Raw genomic sequence first — 25,293 nt, forward strand, 5'->3', positions numbered from 1 at the left:
TGGAATTATTTTTGAAGACTCACTATGCAACATTTTTCACAAGTGCCTAAAAGATTTGCACAGTACTGTGTGTGTATATATATATATATATATATATATATATATATATATATATATACACATTTACTGTGTACATGTACACTGTAATTATATTAGTAAAAAATGAACTTTCTTAATGAAATTCACTTTTATAAAACTGTTTTCAGTTTTTAAAATTATAGAAATATTGGCAACATTTCTGTTTTATTATTAGATGTTCTAGATGTTTCTGTCACCCTCCTGTTCCTAAATGAGTGTATACGTAGATCACTAGCAGCAGTGCAGAGCTATATGTGTTCAGTCCAGACATCCTTTTCATTTGATGATTTTCTGTTTAATAAACTTTACATAAACACACTTGCTACAATTAATCACCCTGAGCTCAAATGTGAAAACTGTTTAGTCATAGTGTCTATGTGTGAAAGACACCAAGTGTTACTTTAGCCCACACTTCAATCAGTTGGTGAAAGAGATGCAATGACCAAAATAAATCTATTTTCTGTTGGTTTATATCATATATAATGCAAAAATGTATCAGTATTTCACATAAACATTATAAAACATTATACAGTGATTTAGTAGCATGTTTAAAACCTCAAGAGACTGATCCAAGGAACAGTGTTAGAACAGACAACAGACAAAGACAAAAGTACTACTACTCTTACTATTTCTGCAGTATATGGGATGTATATTGTGCACATTATGGAAATGTTGTGCATGGAATGACCTGGATGATCTACATTTGCCAAAATATGTAGTATAGAATTGAGCACACTGCGTGGAATACTTATCCCAATACTGTATAGATTTTTAATATGGGGCTGCCAAATTTTAAGACATGTTTTTGCAAAAATGTATTTAAATGCAAAATAACTCACCCTGTGGTTTGTGTGGGTCCTAAAACCCCAGTATAGTTATGGGAAAACTGTACTGTAAAAAGGTACCGTATTGTGGACGAGATGTTAAACTCAGGTCCTGACTCTCTGTGGTCATTACCATAACCCCCCTCCCATTTGGCCATTAGCAATTGTGGCCTCCTAATAATCCCCATCCATGAATTGGCTATATCACTCTACTCTCTCCTCTCCACCAATAGCTGGTGTGTGGTGAGTGCACTATGGCTGCCATTGCATCAACCAGGTGGATTGAGGAGAGTCCCGTGTTCACTGTGTAAAGCGTTTCAGTGTAGTGTAAGAAAAGCGCTATATAAATGAAACATTCAGTAATAGCTAGTATTGTATTCAAAACAGAGTATGGAAGTGAGGAGTGGCATGATTGTGCCTAGAGCGAGGAGCGGGTTTTTACAAAATCGGAGCGTCATTGTATTCACTCGCTCAAAGAGTGCTCCACTAATGCTCCATCATGGGCACAACACCTGTTAACAGACCTTAATGCAATCATTCACCAAGTGTTAGCAGTGTTAAACACTATTGGCATGAAAGAAAGATGGAAATTCTTATATAACCAGAAATAATGTGCTAAAAATAAAATATACAAATGTAAAATCTAGCGGCACTTGGTAATGTTCGACCTCCATCGCAAAGGTTACTTCCGCTTTCTGTGTTCACGCTCCCTATTATTGAGTTAAGCTTGCAGTAAAGCTTGACTTAACCACATGCTCTTGTCTCGTCTCTTTATTCCTACATCAACTGGTGTGTATTGAAAAAGAATGACGGTACTGCAAAGGAGAACACGAGTGGGGAGGTGATTGCCTCGATCAAAGGTTTGTTGTGGAATCCTAAAAGACGTGTCTAGAAATCACGATGATAATCCATTCATATGTGGAAAATCGTCTTGGTTACTGTTGTAACCTCCATTCCCCGAGGGAGGGAACGAGACGTTGTGTCGAATTAAGTGACACAAGGGGTCTTCCTAGGATGCCAAACGTACTTCTGAACCTGAGAAAAGGTCAATGTCAAGTTGGCAGACAGAATTTGCATGCCCCGCCCTGGACATACGGGTATAAAGGGAAGCGAGGCAACGAGTGCCAGTCAGGATTTTGCACTGAGGAGCCGAAAATAAGGTACGGCCGTTTACAGTGGTAGGTCAAGTGCTGTGGCAGGAGGGACACAATGTCTCGTTTCCTCCCTCGGGGAACGGACGTTGCGTCGAATGAAGTGATACAAGGGGTCCCATATAAAAATGGTGCAAGCAGGCTACTGCGTGCTAGAGGCAACTGTGTCGGCTGCATGTAGCCCTCCACAACGCCCCCAAAGAGGTGTCACATACAGACCTTAGGTTCCCCGCACCCCTGAAGGGGGGAACTTGTGCTACATGACTAGCATGGGAGCTGCGCCTTTTCTCTCACTATGTCTCTCACATAGGACGTGAAGCGGCTGGGGCTACCTTAATGCTATGAAATGCATCGGGGAAGGCGGTCTTTCCCGGTCCTATTCTTTCAGGGGGAAAAGACCCTGTGGAGGCCACATCCTGCCCAGTCAAGGGGGAGGTAACATGTGGCAAATACACCACGAGGGTTGTGAAGCCATACGTGGGAAATGGCGTGGTGGTAGGTCCAACCTAATGAGGGGGGACTCTACAAGCGGGCTGCCCAAGGGAAACGCGGGTCCGCTGACAGGGGGACCGTACCGCGGGAAATACATCACGGGGAGTTTGCCTGAAAAGGGAACTAAGCCCGTGGAGCCCGACCCCAGTACAGAGCACCTGTGACCCGTAGTGGGTCTGGCCAAGAATTGCTCCTCTGAATTCGCTGGCCAGAAGGCTAGGGAGGAGAACATCCAGGGAGCGACGCTTAGTGGCTAACCTGGGATAGAAGGCGCACTGGATCAACTTGGTAAAGGGCGCTGGGTGCAAGCAGAACACCCAGTCGGTTGTGCCGCGTTACCGAGTTCTACCGCTTAGACCTGACAAAACACGGGACGAGACCAACTCAACACTGAGATTCTAAAATCTGACAAAGGTATTGGGTGTTGCCCAGCCCGCTGCTCTGCAGATGTCTGTTAAGGAGGTGCCATGGGCCAGTGCCCACGAGGATGCCACACTTCCAATGTGCTGGAACCCGCAAGGGGGCCTGGTGTGATAAGCTAAGGAAATAGCATCAACGACCCAGTGAGCTAACCTCTGTTTGGAGACGGCGTTCCCTTTCCACCATCCGCCGAAGCAGACAAAGAGCTGCTCAGAACACCTAGAGCTCTTCATGCGGTCCAAATAGATACGCAAAGCACGTACAGGACACAGCAACAAGAAGGCTGGGTCTGCCTCCTCCCGGGGCAGATTGCTTGCAGGCTCACGACCTTGTCCCTGATGGGGGATGTAGGAACCTTGGGCACGTAGCCCGGTCACGGCCTCAGGATAACATGAGAATGTGCTGGACCGAACTACAGGCAGGTGTCGCTGACAGAGAATGCATGCAGGTCCCCAACCCTCTTGATGGAGACTAACGTGATCAGGAGGACCGTCTTCAGTGAGAGGGCCTTGAGCTCAACTGAATCAAGCGGCTCGAAGGGGGGTCTCTGAAGGCCCAAGAGGACCACAGAGAGATCCGAAGAGGGGAACAGGCTAGGCCAGGGAGCGGTTCAGTCTCCGGGCACCTTTCAGGAACCTGATACTCAAGTTGAGCTTACCTAGGGACTGGTAACTGTGTCGTGGTGGGCTGCGATAGCAGCTACATACACCTTCAAGGTGGAAGGGGACAGCCTCCCCTCCAGCCACTCCTACAGGAATGAAAGCAATGACTGAACTGCGCACCTCTGCGGGTCTTCGGCTCGAGAAGAACAGAAGGAGAACTAAAGTTCAGTAATCAATCAATCTATCTATCTCCCCTATAAAATATTTTGAATAATCATATCATCATTCTAATCGAATGCTTCTCAATCTTAATTGTAGGCTATTATGTCCCGCATTAAATAAAATTGAACTTTTAGCAACCTAAATGTATGTGTTATACATTTGCAGATGAAAAAGCTCAGCAAACACAGAGGGAGGTAGATTTAAAATCTTAAAAAAATTCAAAAGCTAGTTTTTCTAAAAGTGAACTCAGCATTATACTTATAGTTTTGATAGTATTATATAGTTTTGATAAAAAAAGAGTAGAACATTGAATGTAATTTATTCATTCACAGAATTATAGGGCAAGGTTAATTAAAATAAGTGCAATAATAGAAAATAATAGGCAATGATTAGACAATAATACATAGGCCTAATAATGTTTTTTTGGGGGGGGTAATTTATTAATTTGATTTAATTTCATGTTTAGTTTTTTTTATTTTCGTTTGGTAATTTATATATATACTGCGATGGACTGGCGACCTGTCCAGGGTGTCCCCCGCCTTTCGCCCACTGTTAGCTGGGATAGGCTCCAGCCCCCCGCGACCCTGTACACAGGATAAGCGGTTGACGATGGATGGATGGATGAATTTATATATATATTAATAAAATAGTTTATTCTCTCGCTGTTGCTGGCGTGCCATTGATAAAATAAAAAAAATAATAATAAATATATATACATATATATATACAAATATATATGTTTTTTTAATAATATATATATATTTTTATTTTATTTATTTTTTTTCAATGGCATGCCAGCAACAGCGAGAGAATAGACTATTTTAATCATATGAAATTCCGCACCTGCATTCATGATCAAGCAGCGTGTTTCCATGAGTTGAATACTGCAGTGTACCCAACAGACTCGTGCAGCACATGCAAGCCATTCGTGCATCACGAGCCGGCAGCGCTTCACATTCAGTTAATCCCACGAGTTAACGTGCCCGCTTTTCTTCGGTCATTCTGCGCGGATGACAGCCTACATTCAGTGTTTCATTAGTTTCTATTTGCTTTCAGAACAACATGTGATATAATAAGGATAACACCACTATTAATCCTTGAGATTTCCAACCCAGCATACAGGTACACCCTCCATAAACCATGGTCACACTCAAAAGTACATTAAACAAAAAAAAGAGAAAACATAAACCCACATCGTGGGGTTAAACATTTTTAAATATTCAGTCTAATCAAAATATAAATTAAACCTGGAAATAAAATGTTAGGATTTCGCAGGTGCGATTCACTGAAAAGGGCTAAATAATTGCCCATTCAGCTGATGAAAACATGCTGCATGATCATGAGGAAGGATTACATCAAGATGTAGATTGGAATGCAGGTGCGAATAACTCATTTTGTTAAAAGGACAAGTTTTCTTTCATTAAAACACTTTCACAAGATGCGCTGTGAACATTCACTTTCACATATTTTTCACTCAAACTATTATGCTGATAATATCATTTGCAATGAAAAATAAATGATTAAAATAGAAAAATGCTAAATAAACATTTTCACAAACTTCAAATCACATAGGCTACATGTGAAATTTTATGTATGTTCATAAAAGAATACTTCGAGCAATTGTTGCCTCTCCACTCCACTCACATACTCTGATTCAAAACATAGCTAATGTATGCAACATTTGTTTAGACAATGCTATGACCTATAATACTGTATGGAATTAAAGGGACACATTTCTCTTCATGTGACTGCAGGGTTGCCATGTTGTCTGTTAGAATGAAATGCCGCCCCCTTGAGGACACATACCTCAACAACAGTCTATGCGTATCTTTCCCTTCAGGTAGAAATTGGCTAACTGATGGCATGTTATACTCAAATTTTACAGCTGCACATAGTATACGAGTCATGCTACAATAAAAAAGCATCTTTATGGATTGTTCTGGAAATTGTAAATAGCATTCATAAGTCCACAGAGAAATGGGTCAGAACACCGTAAAATATTCCAGATTTCTGGCAATCCACCTGATGTTCCATTAAGAGCCCATAAACATGACCGTATCAAGGAGAAAATCCGAAACTAATTGTGGTGCAATGTGTAGCTGAGTAATCTTTAATAAATAACGACATGGTCTACAAAAGAAACAGTTTACCTAAAAATAAACTAATTGAAACAACAGGAAAAAAATGTCCAGGAAGCAAAAAGGTAACGTTGCGCTTCAGAGACGTTCTAAATCCACCCCAAGGGATGGTTAAGATCCATCTCCTGCAATAACACAATCACTATGACAACACTGCACACTACCGTCTCTATGACGATGCACAAGTCGCTCCGTGGACATTCTGTAAGTCCGTTTGTACAATTAGCCCTGCAAGCCCAAGAGTAAAACAGCATTACAATACAATTAGGACAATACTATGTACATTATCCTTGGGTTTGTGATTAAAAACACAGCAGAAGCTGTGTTAAAAACATTCAGCTTTCACACTGACGCTGTGACATCAGGCGGTTTTACCATTCCAAGGCAGAGTTTCTGAGCTGTGCTCGTCAGGGGAACCACTGCCGTGTCCCTCTGTGGGGGACTGGGAACTCTGGTCCAAAGAGTCCTGGGATGAGTGAGTCGAGTCTGTGTTGTTCAGTTCGTTTAGTGACTTTGATTCTGAATCTTGACTTCCTCTGACCGGACTGCTTTGTGACAGTGTGACTTGTGCGTTCCTCAAGGGCTCCACTTCCTGCTCAGACATTCTCTCGTGTTCCTTATTGGCCAACTCTTTAAGTGAGATTCAAAGTTATTATCATTAAAGGGATAGTTCATTAAGAAATGCACATTTTGTTATTAAATACTCATCCTGATGTTGTTCCAAACCCATATAATTTTCAGGGGCATTTTCTTTTCTTTTTAACCATGTAAAACAAACGGTATCTCATTTGTTTATATCAAATATGTACATTTAATCAATTTATTAATACAAATTCTGAAAATTGATAATTTATTAACTCTTACCCTTAAAGAGCTAGTTCACACAAAAATGAAAATTCTCTCATCATTTACTCACCCTCATGCCATCCCAGATGTGTATGACTTTCTTTCATCAGCAGAGCACAAATGAAGATTTTTAGAAAAAATATCTCAGCTCTGTATGTCCATACAATGTAAGTGAATGGTGATCGGACCTTTGTAGCTCCAAAAATCACATAAAGGAAACATAAAAGTAATCCATATGACATTTTCCTTCATGTGATTTTTGGAGCTACAGATGTCTGATCACCATTCACCTATATATATATATATATATATATATATATATATATATATATATATATATATATATATATATATATATATATGGACCTACAGAGCTGAAATATTCTTCTAAAAATCTTTATTTGTGTTTTGCAGAAGAAAGAAAGTCATACGCATCTGGGATGGCATGAGGGTGAGTACATGATGACAGAATTTTTTTTTTTGGGTGAACTATCCCTTTAAGGGCCAAAATATTGATCATGGGTGGTCATCTGTTGTTTCATTGAAACTGGCACACTACAAACATTAAACTAGATTGTATTTATTTGTTTTTAATTATTGCCCTGTCACAACGTGACATTGTCCATTATCTGTCCCAGTCCTCATAAGTAACTGAAATTAGATATTTTCCATCTCAACATTCTAAACGCGCTAAAGTGCACCACACACAGTTTTCTGAAGGTATTTACAGACAGCGACTAGCGACACTGGCAAAGTGGATCCTCATTTTCACCTCGCAAAAATGGTCAAATATAATATTTTTTTTATTTATGATTGTTTGTACACCTAATTTACTAACATTAAATCATTATTTGTCTTACAACTGAAAAATCGCTAGGTTAATTATTATGAATAAAGTTAATATGCACTTAGTCTTGCATTTATTTATTAAATTATTTAAAATTATTTAATTATGCTATATCTATACATCTATATCTAGCTATCTTTATACAGTATAGAGTGTATATCTATATCTATATACAGTACATATGCATACACACATTTATGTTACAGTTAATTAATAGTTTAAATTATTATATATTTAATGGTTTATATAGTATAGATTATTTAATAGTTAGGTATTTACAGTAATAGTTTTGATGTACTATTAATCTCAAATTTAAAAAATAGTAATAATAAAGAATGACTTTGTGGGTTTAAACCTTCAACCATTCATATATAGAGTACAAACACAAACATATACATGTGCACACCTTGAATGGAGAGCTCTTTCCAGCGCTCCTTATTGTTCTGAATGATTTCAGAGAGCAGGTGTCGCACTCGTTTCAGTTCGATGCTGCCCAATGAGTAATCTGTTGTGCCTCTCTGTTCATCATTCGAACCCCGACCGCTGTGTCTCTGTACTGACTCCACCACTGTGGCTGATCCCCGGACTGTTAAACTGCATCACACAAGCAGATTCCACACAGATTATAATTCCTGCATTAAAACACCTTTACCATGATGAACGCATGACCTTCATCTCACCTTGACCTGCGGACACCCCCAGATTTTACGGCTTCATCTATGAGAGGGCTTATGATCTTCTCTGTGGTGTCAACCAGAACAGAGATCGTGGGCTCCACAATAAAATCAATGAACCCTTGAAGGAAAGTGTTTAGTTTGTTGTCATTTGTTTAACTTGCTAAAAATCATTAGCAATAACAGCCTCAGACCCAATCCAGATACTGATGGTGTCATTAAATCAAACCGTACATTTATTTTATGAATCTCAGTAGACATTGAAAGAGGTCATGTTGTTGTTACAGTAGCCTCTTGGTGCCAGTAAAGAACCAAGCATGGCTGGTCTAAACATATTTCTGTAAGACTATGTTTGGAATAGCATACTAGCCTACTACTCTTAATATATCTGCATTTTAAACTGTAGAATATATACAGTGCACAATATGACAAAATAGACAAATGAACCTGAAGTATCAGCCATGATTTTTTTTTTGACTCATTTTTTGATTGTACTGCTAAAAGTAAAGACCTTTAGACAAAATATAATGAGTGTAATATAAATGTAATGAATGTAATATATATATATATATATTATATTATATTCTGCATATATATATTTTATAGAATACAATAAATATGTTCTACTGTGCACAGTATACATAACATATACTGCAGATATATTATGTGAGTACGTGTGTGAGAGCTTTACCTATCTGAGACTGGGCAATCATAGTGGCTTTCCGATCACACAGAGGAGAGAACGGCAGTCCTAATTCTGCCTCCTTGTCACCCTGCAGAGACAATGAAAGAACAGAGACAATTACTCAGTCACAGCTGTTAAAAGCTTGGTGAACAGTCTGAAAAATGCTCCTTTTCCCTCCATTGTGCTTGAATAGTGAAGCAGACATGTCCATTAATTTTGAGCCAACGCATTTACAAATTTTCAAGTCTTAATATTGTCATTTCAATCAAGTCGCACCCAAAACTGCCACTAGTGTTCATAACAAACAAATGAATAAATGATACCCCTGGAAGCAGTAAATAAACTGTTAGGTTACTCTTATTCCCTGCAATACACCCTGATAATGTTCTTCTATGCAGTAAACGTGTGACGCTCTTTGTGCATTTTGAAATAATGAATATTTTGTGTGTGTACTGTACTTGTCTGAAGAACTCCTCCATAAGTGCTTGTGTCCAGCGGTAGTGCAGTTTCCAGCCCTTAGCAGGGTGACTGATATCAGCCGCGTGCAGCATCAGAGACAGTGCTTTAGCCTTGTCGATTCTGATAAACACACAAATGGATTCATCAGTCATTTACAAACCTTTCATTATCAAAACTAGCTGTAAAATGCACTAGAAGCAACATAACTGAATTATGACTCCATACACAACCACATTAACAACCATACTATACACACACTCGCAAACACAGGACACACTGTTCACAACAATGGTTGAATCTCACGAAACCTGTCAAGAACATGTCCATGTCATATTTCGCCCCAAAATCAAAAGAAAGAAATAAGAAATCATATTTTTTATATCTTAGTTTAGAACCATATTTAGTTACATGTCATACTGTAGAACGCAATGTTACATTTATATAACCATGGTAAATGAAAATGATTTGGACAATTAAGCCACACTTAAAAATTTATGAATGTCATGGCATTCCATAACAATATATTCAATAAAGTGGCATTTATTTTCAAGAAAGATAGCGCAAGCACAAATGTTGTCAAATGTTTGTGGAACATGTCAATAGTTGTGGTTCCTCTACTTGAACACCTTTGTGAAACTTTGTGCCGTCACTCACCCCTCTGGCTGTTGAAGTGCATTTCTCATAGTCTTGATCTGGTGGAAATGACAGGACATATCTGTGCTCATGACCATCTCGATCACCAGCGTACGCAGCTCCCTGTGGGGAACACGGCATATCAGAACTCTCTCTCCACACACGCATGCGCGCACACACACAGCGAGAACATTCCCAGAACAGATCCTCCATTCCTCACAGTAACTCAACATCCAAGGACTGTTGGGCATATGTTTCTAGTGTTTCCATGCACTCAGTGACAAACCCCAGTGTACCTCCAGTCGTCTTTGGAGAGATTCACCAGGATGTTCATCTCGTCTTCCTGCATTAGTCTGTAGGCAGCACTCACATGGTGGTTTTCCAGAACAGAGCGATCGTTGTACAGGATGGCCACTTCTGATCTGTGCAGAACCAAAGAAAAAGGAGTCAAAAGCATCTCTTAAGTAAGCATACAAAATAAGAATATGCACAAACCTACACTCTTCAAATTAATGGCCCCAATTAGTTTCACAGCCTTTTCAAAGCAGAACCTTTTTAAAAGGGAGTGTTTAGACAAAATTTAAAATGTCATCATTTACTCACCCTCATGTCGTTCCATAAGCGTATGACTTCCTTGCTTCCTTGGAACACAAAACATTTTCTTTATGAAAGCATACTGTCACCAGGGGCTGACACGCTCCAAATGGACAAAAAAGAAAGCATTATGAAAGTAGTCCATTTGACTTGAGTGTTATTTTCAACGTTAATAGTTTTGTGTAAGGAACAGGCTAAAATTGAAGCCATTAAGTCCCGTACACATGCAGCGAATTCCAGCGACATAGTGACCTCATCTCATTCATTTTCAATAAGAGCTGGCGACAAAAGTGTTGCGCTTTATTTGCACAATCTGACAACTTTGAGGGTGTGAGCTATCTGTCTTTCTCCCCTGCGAAAAGGCGACAGTAATGAAAACGTTGGCAAACAGTTATGTCAGAGTTTAGCGATGCGTTGACTTGTCCTTCCTAGTGTGAGACTTATAATGCAAGTTTTCAAAAGTTTCACAGACTTTCAAAAATGGCAAAAGGAAATCTTTTGTCTTTCTTTAAAAAACGGGAACAGAAGGTAAGATATTGCAATGACAAGTCTACAGTACAACGTGCTCATGTTCAGTTTTCAGGGTTTCACCCATAAAACGCTTTTGTGTAGAACAACTTTTTGTTGCTGTTTAATCATCCTTCATAGAAACCGCACACACAAGCTTCCGTTAGTTCGATTATTGGAGCAGAATAACATGCGTGTGTGTGTGTGAGACAGTGAGTGAAACATTCTATACAGAAAACCTTTTTCATGATCATAACATGGGTTCATTTTTTTTTTTTTATCAAATATGTCATGTGGTGTCCAGAAACTGTAAAAAGTCTAAGTCTCATTAAAAGCGGAAATTATTTTAAAAAATAAATATTAACATGATAGTGCAGAGTAATATTTTATTATTTCTTAAAAAAAATTAAAAAAAAGCAGTGAAACAATGTGTTTTAAAATATGATTAATACATAAAAATGCTTTTGTGCACCAAATCATAGTCATGTTTTTTTATTTTTTTTATTTTAATTGATCAATTGTCACACATTATACATACATTTCTGCATATACATGGTGAAATTATTTATTTATCACATATCTGGTTACACCAATCACTTTTTTTTTTTTTTTTTTTTTTTTTTTACTGCAGAACACAAATGAAGATTTTTTGAATATTTCAGATTTGTAGGTCCATACAATGCAAGTGAATGTTGATCAGACATCTCTAGCTACAAAAATCACATAAAGGAAAAATAGAAGTAACCCATAAGACTCCAGTGTTTAAATCTAGATCTTGAGAAGCAATATAATAGGGGTGTGTGAGAAAAATATCAAAATGTAAGTCCTTTTTTAATCTAAATCTCCACTTTCACTTTTACATCTGAAAGATGAAAGATGAAAGTGTTGATTTAGAGTAAAAATGGAACTGTTCAGTTTCTCACCCACACCAACCATATTGCTTCTGAAGATATGGATTTAATCTCTGGAGTTGTATGTATTACTTTTAGGTTTGCTTTATGTGATTCTTGGAGCCGCAAAGGTCCGATCACCATTCAATTGCATTGTATGGACCAACAGAACTGAGATAGTCTTATAAAAATCTTCATTTGTGTTCTGCAGAAGAAAGAAAGTCATATATCTGGAATGGCATGAGGGTGAGAAAATGATGCGAGAATTTCCATTTTGGGTGAACTATCCATTTAATTCATGCATTGATAGATTGTTTAACTTGTTAATGATATGATGCTTTGAACACTGCTGCAGTTCATATTAAAACACTCTCCCATGCAAAATGTTCATTTTTAGGGGCAAGGAAGCTAATTCCTTGTCAAATTAGAATGATATATCCATTTTTAGGGGCAATATATATCATCACATTTTCTAAATCTATGGCCAGACGTGAATTCCACCAAAAACATTATAGCAGTAGGAACGGCCACTAGCGACTTCATAGTACAGAGACTAGCGACAACCAGCGATAAAGTTTCTGCATGTGTGTATGGCCCTTTATTAAATTTAAATCTTCCCCTCCACCATAGCTCTCAAATCAACTCACATAAACATTATTTAATATTTCTCAGTTTGTGTTCCATGGAAGTAAGTCATGTGATTGCAAATTTGATTCATGGAGTTTATGGTAAATGGTCTGCACTTATATAGTGCTTTTTTTAACCTTAGAGGTTACCAAAGCGCTTTGCACTGTGTCCCAATCACCCAGTCACACTCACACTCATACAACAATGGTGGCAATCTCTCTGAAGATTCATTATAAGGGCTTTCATTATAAAGATGCGTCACTCCACACAGGCATCAGACAGCCAATTTTGGGGCATCTCACTTTGGTTGTCACATCATAAGCACAGCGTTTTCGGGTCGCTATGTCAAGCTAAATGTATTTTGAGATCACTACATTCAAAATTGCGCTCTGTTCAGCTGTTTGAATGCAAGAACGCATTCTCATCTTGTGCTGTCGCTAGTGTCAAGCAAGACAAGTTTGATTTGTTCTCTGTACAGCTGCGCGTTGCCTAAACAGCTGGAGTTTTGCTTACTGCCCCCTGCTGAAAACAGGTGGTACTTCAAACTTGAGTATTTTTAACGCATCGTTTTTTATCAAATAAATCGCACAGAATTAACGCATTAAATCAACAGCCCTAATAAAAACATAAGAGCATTAGCCAATGAATATTTTAATAATAATAATCCAAGTAATATCAAATATTTATATATATGCCACTTTTCTTACATACTCACCAGATGGTGCCATTTATTGGTAGATTTATTATTTAAAAAACCATAACCTATTAAGCAGAAAAGTGTTAACGTTGGTAAAAACAATCATCAGTCGATCTCTAATAATATGCCTTGAGAATACTTGGATTGCGAGTCAATGCACCAGTCGCATTGACTACTTTTATTTAGTGTTACAGTGAGTCACTATTAACTGCCATTATATGGAAATCCGTGATCACAACATTCTTTAAAATATCTTCTTTTGTGTTTCGCAACAGAAAGAAAGTAATTTGAGTTTGGAACAACATGATGGAGAGTAAATAATGACAGTTTTCATCCAAAAACTGAAGCAGAAATACAAACCAAATGACTAACAATGTCTTGTTGCAAGCCCCACGTTGCATTTGTGGCAGGTTAGGACACGTTTTAAGGTCACATCAATTTGTTCTAGATCATTAGATGTGATGTAATGGTGTCTTGGAAGCCAATTGAAAACTAGATAGGAGGTACCTTCATACAAAAACACTGTCCGTCAAGTCAACCATACTCTCTCTGAGAATTTGCTGCTTCTTATTCAATGCCTTTACACACCTGGTTTGTATGTGGAAATTATTGGTAGTTCCTGTGTGTTCAAAGTCGTGGATAGCAGCAGCAAACACCATGGCCAATATTTCCAGTTCAGTGAGCCAGTGCTGTGAGAGATCAGAGCACTCAGCCATTACCCAAATTATCATCATAAGCATGAATCAACATCATTATAGCACATTTCATCAGCTGCGCACATTAACCTCAAGCGTTCAGCTCATTTTGGCTATAAACAGCTGTCATATGTGTTTGTCAATGCGAGACAGTCAAGCACATGTCATTGAGTGCTCACTCACCATAACCCCAGTGTGTAACATCAGATAGTGTGCAGTCTGTGTGACATCGGCAGCATGGATCAGATTGTGGTAAGGGTTTCTGTGCTTGCTATAGCCCATTTCCAGAGCTTCCACAAAGGACACCAAGGAGGACACTGGTATCTATAAAGGGAAAAACACACAGAATTTTAAGATTTTGGTTCCAGTTCCATTTGAAATTGTGTAGCCTGTTGCAGCAACTCCCTTAAGTTTAAAAATTGGTGACAATATACTAAGGGATTTCATAATTTAAGGGATTTGCTGCAACTGATGGCTCCTTAATGATTCAAATAACAAACGTTTGATTCCCCAATCTTGAATATTTGGTTTCATCCAACTATATAAACTAAACAAAATGCTAAATTGAACCAATCATTTTTGTTCCATTTTTCCAGGTTTACTTTTGTTGAATTAAAGTAACCTTTATTACAACAAAATCTGCTTTTGAATATACATCTTCAACTACGTGTTTGGTAGTCAGTAATTGCACTAATGTATGTCTCACGCCATTTCATTTTCACTTCGAGTCAGAAATGAATGAAAGTACAGATTAGAGAGGGAGTAAAAAGTTAATTCAGTAACCATTTATTTTGATCCAATAAGTCGTTAAGACTGATAAAAAATTATAACTCCGTTTGAGACTTGCAAATTCACCTCTAATATTTCAGTGGTTAAAAATCGGTTGGAAATGAAACCATGTACATCCTGGCATTGCAGGAAAAGCAAAAGAGTGACGATGCACAATCTTCAATTGCTAATACTATGCTTGACCACTAGATGGTCCAATCAGTTGTATATGTTAATGCAATGCATTTATTTTTCAATTAGTGCAATACAGTGTGCTTTTTTGTTTCAAAGACATTTGTCAATAATATACTTCCTAAGCTGTGGTGCTGTTTTTTCAGAATCCTGTGCATGAGTGCCATGTTTTTAAGACATGGTTTACGGGACAGTCAGACAAAAACTTATTCTGATTTAAAAAGCTAGATGTAGCTCAATGAATGGAACAGAACGGAGGTGTCTTGAGACGTGTTTTTAGGAGTTAAATTTCATTTTAACGTGACGCTCCATCTAAAAAAATCTGTGACAGTGCAAAGGATGCAAAAAGGTGCTGTGAACAACCCTTAAATTGTCATACAAGGCCACATCCATCCTAATCCATTTTCGTTTGACAACTCAGTTTCCTAATGTCATAATATTCCAAAGTATGCTGTAATGGAGAGCGTTTTCGAACGGAGGTTACATCTGTCACTCACTCGACATTGTGTCGATGAGTTGACACTAGGGGTCCCAATGGAAAACGCCACCAGAGCTGAACCGAGTTACACAGACTGGCGGTGCGAGACGGATAGACCTCTGTGTGCCTCGTGGCCAGCACAACAAGCCGTTGCATAACTACCCCCCAACACACTGGCAGGTATGAAGCAGTCCCCTGCACCTAGGGGAACAGCTAACTGCTCAGAAGTAAAAGGACTGGCTGGCCCAGCCGTGGCCTTCTCTCTATTGTTCTCCCCAAAAAAGGAACGAAGTCGTTCGGCTGGAGTCCAAATATATGGTCCAAGCTGGGGGGTGTCCCTCCAAAGAGGAGGACACCACGGAGACCAGACCCGGCCCCGAGAGGGGGGGAGGGGGGTTTAGGTGGAATACAACACATTTACCGGTTAGGAGTGGAAGCACATTGTGCGGAGCGGCGTCATGGTAGGTCCTCCAAGGTGAGAGTATTTACTACAAACACGGCGACCAAGGCACGCAAGGCAGCGGCGTTCTCGCCTCTCACTGCGGTGGAGCGGACAACGTTTTACCTGGGTGGGTGCCTGGCGAACTGAATCGCATAGCCGAGTCAGACGGTCCTGATCAACCAAAGCTCCGTGCGAGAGGGACCAGGGGGACTACAGTGTCGGACGTACCAGCAGGTGGGGCCTCGCGACGGGGCGGAGCCCAGGGTGCTTAGTCTAGAGTCATCGAAGCACTTACCTGGCTCCTTGTGACCGCTCCCGGAACAGCCTGGGACAGGGAAGGAAGATTTTCATCCTCGTGGCCCATGGAGACCATTGTCTCGGGGGTGGGCTTGTGCCACGGCTGGGCGCGTGGAAGTGGGAGGTCCGGTTCCAGAACCGGTGGCCGGCGGTCATGATAACGATGGCCGGGGAGACCAGAAATAGAGCCCAGGGGCTGAGGAAACTGCTCTTTTTTTGAAAATGTGGGTACCGCAGCCCGTTGGGTGTGCGACGAAATAAAATTTGTAAAGAAATAAGGATTCTCCACCCAACCCTCCGGCGGGGGAGGGAGTGGTCTGCTTACCAGCTCCCGTAGTGCAATTTCCTGAGTTCCGGGGCTGCCCGTCTCAGGGGCGCTTTGATGCCTTCTTGGGGTTCTTGGTGGCCAGCCGTGAGGCAGGTGGCATCGCAGTCCTGCGGGTAGCTCCGCACCGGGGCCGCCCTGGCGGCGAGCAGACAGAGTGCGGGGTCTGTGGCTCCACCTGGGCAGGATGTGCTGTATGGCCTCCGTCTGCTTCCTCACCGTTGAGAACTGCTGGGCGAAGTCTCCAACGGTGTCGCCAAACAGCCCAACTGGGGAGATGGGGGCGTCAAGGAAACGCACCTTGTCAGCCTCTTGCGACTCGACCGGTCACCGACCACAGCTCCTGCATTAGACCCGGGTCAGGACTACCCTCGTGTAGTTCTCTGAGTGCATTGGCTTGGTGCCTAGGTAGGTATATATAAATATATATATAAACAAAGTTATTCACTCCGTGAAGTTTTTCTGCTGCTGACGCGCCTAGGGGTGTGTGCTCAGCACAACGTAGTGTGCGAGGGGGAGAACCACTGGAAAGTGCCGTAGATCCAACAGCGTGTAGAGATGAATGGAGTCGGCAGAGGAATTCAGCTCTGTGACTTGCTCGCTCGGCTCCGAAGAAGATATCTGATGTGTGTTTGCAGCGACACTCCTTTTATACCCGTATGTCCGGGGGAGTGGCATGCACAAGATCAGAGATGTCTGGGCTCCGCAGGAGCGACCCCCTAGTGTCAACTCATCGACACAATGCTGAGTGAGTGACAGATAGGGAACAATATGTTTTCAAATGACAACGTATTAGTGTGGACATGACCCAAGAAAACAGTGACAGTTTTAAAATAGTATTTAATTCAGAAAATTGTTGAACGCAGTTGAAAATGGTACCTATAAGTACAGAGGAAAAAAAGGAATGGTTCTAAACAAGAACTAGTTCTTGATTCTCTACCCTATTGAAGAAACAGAATGGACTACCAAGCTGCAGCCTGAGGCCTTAAATTTCCTGCCACTTCTGATTAATAAAGCGTGTTACAGGCGATAAGGGCTTGCTTCCTGTGTGGGATCCATTTGCAGAGGTGTAACTACCATGTGCAATCATACGGAGAGCAGGGACTCAATACCGACCACCCAAACACTGGCAATATGTGTTGCATGCATTTATATTCTAATCATGGGAGAGAGGTTTGACTCTGTGTAAGAACTGATGGGAGCTGACCGACTGGTGAAGAAGAAAGAAAGAGACCAGATGCAGAACATCAGACAACAAATATCAGATGTATATCAGGTATACATCTTCTGTTATTGTATAAAAACATTCAGTACCATGTCTACTATATACAGGACATTTGCGGTGCGTTGCGACATAATGAAGAAAATTGCTCCTATTATAATCAATGGAGCTGTCTACACTTGAAGCGTTGCCATACATCTTCAGTGGAGAGACACAGTTTCCATTTTTGAAACTCAAGTCACTTTATTGTCCCAGTCCATTGGGGAAAAAATTATTAAATTTCCAAATATTTTGTGTGAATTTTCTTTTTGAAATATATATATTATATATATTGACATCATTTCTGACAGTTGAATGTCATTGCATTAGATGCAAAATGTGGCATGTTCCACTAAAGTTTGACAACCAATTAGTGCCACAACATGTTTTGACTTAATTTTACTCTATATCTGTTGTTTCATCATTTCAAACCTAACAAATTTCTTTTTGTGAAAGGTTTTGCATGAAAAGTGTGCCTTAATAAAATAAATGACCCCTACTTTAATTTTGTGTTATGTAATGCAATGACATTCAGACATTAAAAGTGGCTTAAGTGATAATTTTTGGGCCACTGTTACTAACTTCTGACTGTTATATCAAAGCCAGAAAGTTTTGTTTCTAACCATATGTATACACAATTATAGCAATACAAACATTGTTTAACATGCATTTGTTAATCTAAAAAAGCCCATGTAAAGCTAATTTCAATACTAATGTATTGCTGTATACAGGGCCTTTTATAGGCATTGGTGAACTAGGCTGTTGCCTAGGGCGGCATCAGCTGGAGCCCTGAACACAGCCCTGTTTACAGCAATACATTAGTATTAAAATTGACTATGCCATTGATGATGATCCAGTCATTGACGCAGTAGCCACGCTAATCCACTGCTACCTCCAAACCACCCAACCCACGATCATACCCTGAAGCGACTGATGAGGTCATATCTGGTGAGCAGTTCGTACACCAGGAACTTCAGTGCGTGTTCACTGCTCGCCTCTTGAAGCGTGAAGACATCGAATGACCATTTATCAACATTCTGAAACAGACAAGGCTCATATAAAGTGGTGGCACTGGTAAATATTTAAGGAAACAAATGGAAACCTTTTGGAAACCTACATTTTTATGCATTTGGTAGATGCTTTTATCCAAAGTGACTAACAGTTCATTCAATGTATTTAAGATATACGCCCACATGATTGGCACTGTTATAACTCTTCTGTAAATATAATCTGTACCTTCAGAGCTGCAATTACAGATGGTGGGTAGGTCAAACCTGCCATATTAGACGTTCTTCTGTACATTCTGTAAACACACACACACACACACACACACACACACAAAACGTAATTAGCTTTTGTTACTACAACTACAGAAATTTCCTCATTCCTGATGTCATGCTAAACTGTGCACTATTCCTTTACACCTTTCAATGTGAATAAATTGCTACTTCTCAAAGAGATGGTTCACCCATAATAAGAAAATTCTGTCATTATTTTCTGACACTCATTTTGTTCCAAACTCACTTTCTGTCTTATGCGGAACACAAAAAGAGATTTTTAAGGAATTCCACAGGCAGTCTTTTCAATAAATGGCAATGGATAGTGGCTTACTTTAAAGCTTAATAAGGATCAAAATGTGATATTAAAGTAGTCCATGCGGCTCGTGCATCATATTACAAGTCTTCTGGAGGTACACTATAGGTTTTGGGGACAAATAACAATAAATATACATAATTTTTTTTAAATGTGTTCGCAGTGGCATGCATGTTCTGCAAGAACTTGTATTATTTAGCACTAAAAACTAATAACTAATTTTATGATACATTTGGGTGCTTTTAAAGCTTTGTAATTAGGTACTATCCACTGCCAATGCACTGAAAAGACGGCAATATTCATTAAAACCTCTGTGTTCCGTGTCATCATCGTGAAATCATACAGGTTTGGAACGACATGAGGACATAAATGATCACAGAATTTTTATTTAAGGTAAACGATCACAATTTTGGTCTGTTTACATGGACAAAAATTTTTAAGAATAATATTTCCTGTATATTATAAATGACTATATTTCCAAAAAAGTGACTTATAGATGGCCTCAAAGCTAACAGTCATGGAGTGGAAAAGGCTAACAGGCATTGATTTCACAAGGTCTTTCAAGTTGCAAAAAATTATCCACATCACATTTAATCATTAAGACTACTAACTAATATGCATTCAAAGAGCCTTAAGCTCAACAGGTGTCAATGACATTCTCAATCTGCCCATGTGAGAGGAAGACCGTTACTGTGCATTACTCAGAAGCGAGAGTACAAGCCACAGAGAAATGGACTGCTTTGCAACTGGAATGAATTGACACATTTACTTTACATTTACTGGAAAAGAACATGCAGAACGAATCCTTAAGTATGTGTCTGTTATGTGTTGGTAATCATGGGAGACATTTTTCTTAGTAAGCTGGGGGAAAAAATTGCAGGTCTGTGAAATGGGACTGTCTGTTTGATTTAAACTCACTCAGATGCAACACATAAGACGTTGAAACAAATGTATAAATAGCTCTGTTCAATGACCTAGTAAGGTGTCTTGCTGACTATTATGGGTTTGATATTGCCTTAGAATTTGGCCAAAATTAGGTATCTTAGGAGGCAGAATAATTATGCCGGGCTATGCTTCATGGCACCTATGTTGTCTTAAAGTGGTTTTGAAACCACTCTCACTAGGTTTTGGATGCGGAACAATATTCTATGCAGAATTTGTTACAAATATAATAAACAATATATATTTTTATTGACGATTACTAAATGAATGTAAATCATAATTAATCAAACAATTGTGATAATTTTATAAATAAATTATATGGAAAATATAGCTAATTATATGGTGAACAAACAAACTCTTGGATAACAAACAAATGTAATAAATTAGCTTGATACCGCTCCACAAAGATCCCGGCCTGAACGGCGTGAACGATGCTGCGGAACCGCGGCTTCTCTTCGGGCCGTCTGCGCACCACACCCATCTTCCTGGTGAAGGTGGAGGCCAGCCAATCCCGTACCTCCGTGGGCACAGAGTCTGACTGGATATCACTAAGCTCATCTTCCGTGTCCAGCAGTCGCCTGGAGAAGACAACAATCATTTTCAGTCTTATGTGCAGTATAAGAGTCTTATAATGCCATCTGGACTGTACAGTAATACTCCTGAGTTATAATAGAGATAGAACAATGTACTGATTTGGTCAATTAATTGATCATTATTTGGCTATTTCGAGATTATTAGCTTTGGCCAGTTACAATGCCTACTTGAGAGTACCCCTACTGACAGGCTTGTTAATGGATCATTTTCTGTTTTTGAATTTTGAGTAAATATTGTGTATAAACATTTCCAATTAATTACAGCAACTTTGTATGTCTAATTATAATTTTTCGCATTATTATAATACAGCACTCATATAAATGTATTAATATATATATATATATTCATTTTCTTTTTTTTTTTTCCTTTTGTATACTGGAGATTTGTGTTCATGCCTTCTTATCGCACTTGTGTTCAATGCATCTGTCTACATATTTGTTTTAATTAACCACATTTTCTGAACTACATATAATGAGTTGATTGATGTTATACGTTACCTGTTACCCATATATTAAAAGAGAGAGTTCTCTTAAGTGCATCTTATGTGCAGCACAACGAAGGCATGGGGAAAAAAGCTTTATCTAAACTACCATCCATTGCATCATGTGCAGTAAAAGTGACAGCTTTAACCAAAAAAAAAGAAAATCCCTCACATTTTCCTATTATGGGAAAAAAGCAGAGGATAAGAAAACAAAGTAGAACATAAGTGATCACTCGATAGTATATGCCAAAGTTTTTTGAGTACATTTTTAATTTCCTGACTGTAAGCCTAATAAGTGGCAGTGCTCACATCAGAAGTTAGAATCGACCACTGAAAAACCTATAGCCTTGTCAACCTACATCAGTAACCTGTCAAGCTATGTCAGTTGACATTTACCCTGGGAGTGATTTTTGCTTTGAGGCATCAGATCACTCCTTGAGACTCCTTTCATCCATTTTGACCTCTGATGGTGCCAAATAAAATGATATAGGATGAATCTGTGCTCTATTGAACATTTCTGACAACTACAGTGGAACTCTGCACCACATAGCTCCAAAACCCAAAGGAGTCAGCAGTCTGTATTTAGATGTGTACATCAGTGGGTGTTACTATAGTCAGAATGTGCAATAACTGATGCTAATTTGGGTTTAAAAATTTAAAACTTGGGGGTTATATTTTTGGCTTTGTATTTGGGCATTACTAGAGTGAATCTTACAACATCTGTCAAGAATAGGTCTGGGTCCTATTTGAAATGAAAGAAATTATATTCTGCTTATAGAAAATTAAGCCTATTTTAGGACCATTAAGATTTAGAATACAGGGATTCATTACAGTAATGATAATTCAGAGGATAAATGTGTTTATTTGACATAATGATGTAATACATTTTTTTTTAAGAGGAATATTCTGGGTTCAATGGAAGTTAAGCTCAATTGGCAGCAACTGGTGGCATAATGTTGATATAACCAATAAAATAATTAAGACATGTCCCAATTTAGACATGTAACACACAGTTACAGTGAGGCACTTCAATGGAAGTAGATGGAGATGATTTTGGGAGGGCCTGAAGGCAGAAATGTGAAGCTTATTATTTTATTAAAGCACTTACATTAATTCTTCTGTTAAAACATGTGTATTATTTGAGCTGTAAATCGGCATTACCAGGATTAAAGTGTTTACAGCGTTATGTCGTCATTGCATAAAGTTGCCTGAGAATTGTAATAACAATCCAATTAAAATGTGGATACTTTACACAGAAAAGATTAGTAAGCAGTGTTATCACACTATTGTTTACATCTCATGGCAATAATTTTAAAACAGTGAGGGTTTTATATATTGGCGACATTCACTTCATTCTCAGTGTATCACTGTAAGCACTTTTTAAAGGAAGGACGAGTCAATATAGTTTGTACATTATGCAATATGCACATGCAACAAATGCTGCCGATTGAGTTAACTTGTACTGAACCCAGAATATTTCTTAAATGGTCCTAAAAATAATATCATCATGCATTTAAATTATAAACGTATTCATACATTATGGTAGTATTTGTTGTTCTGCCTTTAATTTATGCTTGATTTAAATCAAAGTTTTAAATGAAAATAAAATTAAATAATAATTCATTTAAATGATTTAAATGAAAAAAACTTTTATAATCTAATAAGAATCACCATTAAGAACAATGGAAAATAAGTGTGAAATGTACTGGATATATTACAATTATGAAAATTTGGGGGAAAATGTGCTGAATAGTCATGAAAATAATGACAATGTATAATGACTAATTCTTTATGCAAAATATTATTTACATTTTTTTTTCTTTTAATTTTGTGATGAAATGTGACCAAGAGATATATTCATAAGATTCACCAAATAAATCTGTAGGTCCACATCTGCATGATGCTCTGCAGTGAAAGTGACATTATGAGTGCAGACACTGAAAAATAGAAAACCTCTCCACAGTCATTTGCTCATTTTCTCACAGTGCGTCATCCTGCCCTCGCTCTATTGGACAGAATGCCGGTATTCAGTGCTGAAGTACCATAAGCAACTGACATAAGAGAAAATAAATAAAGCTTTTCATGAGAAATGAAAGCTGCCGAAAGAACAGCAACCATTATTGCTCAGTCTTACGCAGGCAGCCTGACCAGCGCAGGAAATGTGACACGTTATCATAACAAATATTTGCAGACTTCCAGTAACAAGCTAAAATTGCTCAAAGCTGCTGCCATGGCAATACATCCTGTGCCTGTCATCAGGCAAATGTAATTAGCCATAGCCGAGTCTGTCTAAACACAGGCCCATCAAACGAGAGGCTGGCGGGGCTCTAGTGGGACAACGCTGCGGCACCACAGACCGACAGATCTCTGGGTCTCAGTTAATTAGGATTAAGAGCTCATGGGAAGCAGGACTATGCAGAACCTCACTAAATAACGGTGTGGCTGAATTCCACGGGGAGAGAGAGCTGCTGAACATGAATACGATTAACACATCTCCCTATAGACGAATCAGAAACACAACCTGCTAAATGCTGGAGATAATTGAGAATGTCCAATCAACAGGGTGAAGACGATAGACAATTCTACAGGGGGAGATAACGCATACCATTTAAACATGTTGCCCCATTCCAACTGTTTCTCTCTACAACAGAGGTCTTAATCTAAATAGTTTTATGGAAATAAATTAAATTAACAAAGTAATTTAAATGAAGAGAAAATGAATCATGATGTGAGACAGTGTAATTCAGAGTTTACTCACCGAGTTTCGTCGATGTACACTGCCTCCAGAACCGAAGCTGCATATTCAATGTTTTTTCTCAGATCGATGATGTTCACCTCTCCTTTATCCAGTTGCTTCACGAGACATCTCAATCTGCAGCAAGAAAACAGTCAGAGCCTTAAACTTGGGAAAAGTCCACATCTAATCTGAAAGCGACAATTCATGTCGGAATTTCTGTTTTACAAGACTTTCGTGAAAACACGATCATTGTGACATCATGTAAAAAGAACCAAAATGACACTAGTCTCAATAGTAAAAAGTAATTTACACAAATCCTGTATATGTTTGATATGCCATTCTTTTATTGCCACTGTAAGCTGAAGTGCTTTATTGTTCTTAACTGTTTTACATATAGAGGTGTTGATGCAAGTGGCTAAAGACATTCCTATATTTTATACTTTTGCTTGATACTATACATGCATATTAGTGTATCCACAACCTTTGAATTAGAATATAATCATATACTTCACATTCATGAAACCAGCTTATATGGCATCATCATTGAAATTAAGACTATATGTATTCCTTGTCCATCCTTGTATTCCTGCGTTGTATACATGTTACCAGACACAAGCCTTATATGTTCAATGTGTGTGTGTTAGAAGATTACTTCATGCTCGATCTCTATCCTTGTAAATTGTTTGTGCTTTCTATGCCCAACATTCCCATGAGAATCTGGAGCGCTGTTTGGGACAATGTATATACATTTTAGACTCTTAGAATATGAACTTGTTGCCCTTTTGACCTGATGAGGTTTCAGAGCTGAATTCAGAGAACTTGGAGCTAACTTAGATATAACTCCAGCAATGTGCAGACGGGCGTCTTACATGCACACATACAAGATAAGACACACTTGTGTAGTTCTGGTGTTTCCTCAACATGCAAGGCCACTTAACTGCAGACTTCGCACTTCAATAGGTCATAACAATATGTCTTGAAAACCTTGAGTTAACTCCTAACCGTGCAGAACGTGCTGTACCAAATAAGGAATCTTCTTGGGACAGTCTCAAGAGGGTTTAAATACATTAACTTAATTTTTGGTCCTCAGACTAACAACTCA

The 25,293-nt window shown here is 38.9% G+C and overlaps 1 protein-coding gene across 1 annotated transcript in view; it reads right to left on the reverse strand.

The window, feature by feature from the left end:
• Window positions 1-5,347: 5,347 nt before the first annotated feature.
• The window catches only part of LOC127659255 (dual specificity calcium/calmodulin-dependent 3',5'-cyclic nucleotide phosphodiesterase 1A-like), a 73,566-nt gene continuing 53,620 nt past the window's right edge, over window positions 5,348-25,293 (reverse strand). The window contains exons 3-16 of the mRNA XM_052148993.1: window positions 24,213-24,326; window positions 20,775-20,957; window positions 19,081-19,147; window positions 18,765-18,881; window positions 14,265-14,405; window positions 13,975-14,075; window positions 10,368-10,493; window positions 10,093-10,194; window positions 9,438-9,558; window positions 8,986-9,067; window positions 8,301-8,415; window positions 8,027-8,214; window positions 6,303-6,557; window positions 5,348-6,155 (exon numbers count right to left, since the gene is read on the reverse strand). Coding sequence (XP_052004953.1) covers window positions 6,097-6,155; window positions 6,303-6,557; window positions 8,027-8,214; window positions 8,301-8,415; window positions 8,986-9,067; window positions 9,438-9,558; window positions 10,093-10,194; window positions 10,368-10,493; window positions 13,975-14,075; window positions 14,265-14,405; window positions 18,765-18,881; window positions 19,081-19,147; window positions 20,775-20,957; window positions 24,213-24,326 — 1,771 coding nt within the window. The 3' untranslated portion in view covers window positions 5,348-6,096. The remainder of the gene's footprint in view (window positions 6,156-6,302; window positions 6,558-8,026; window positions 8,215-8,300; window positions 8,416-8,985; window positions 9,068-9,437; window positions 9,559-10,092; window positions 10,195-10,367; window positions 10,494-13,974; window positions 14,076-14,264; window positions 14,406-18,764; window positions 18,882-19,080; window positions 19,148-20,774; window positions 20,958-24,212; window positions 24,327-25,293) is intronic.

This window comes from Xyrauchen texanus, chromosome 18, assembly GCF_025860055.1.
Source record: "Xyrauchen texanus isolate HMW12.3.18 chromosome 18, RBS_HiC_50CHRs, whole genome shotgun sequence".
Classification (NCBI taxonomy): domain Eukaryota; kingdom Metazoa; phylum Chordata; class Actinopteri; order Cypriniformes; family Catostomidae; genus Xyrauchen; species Xyrauchen texanus.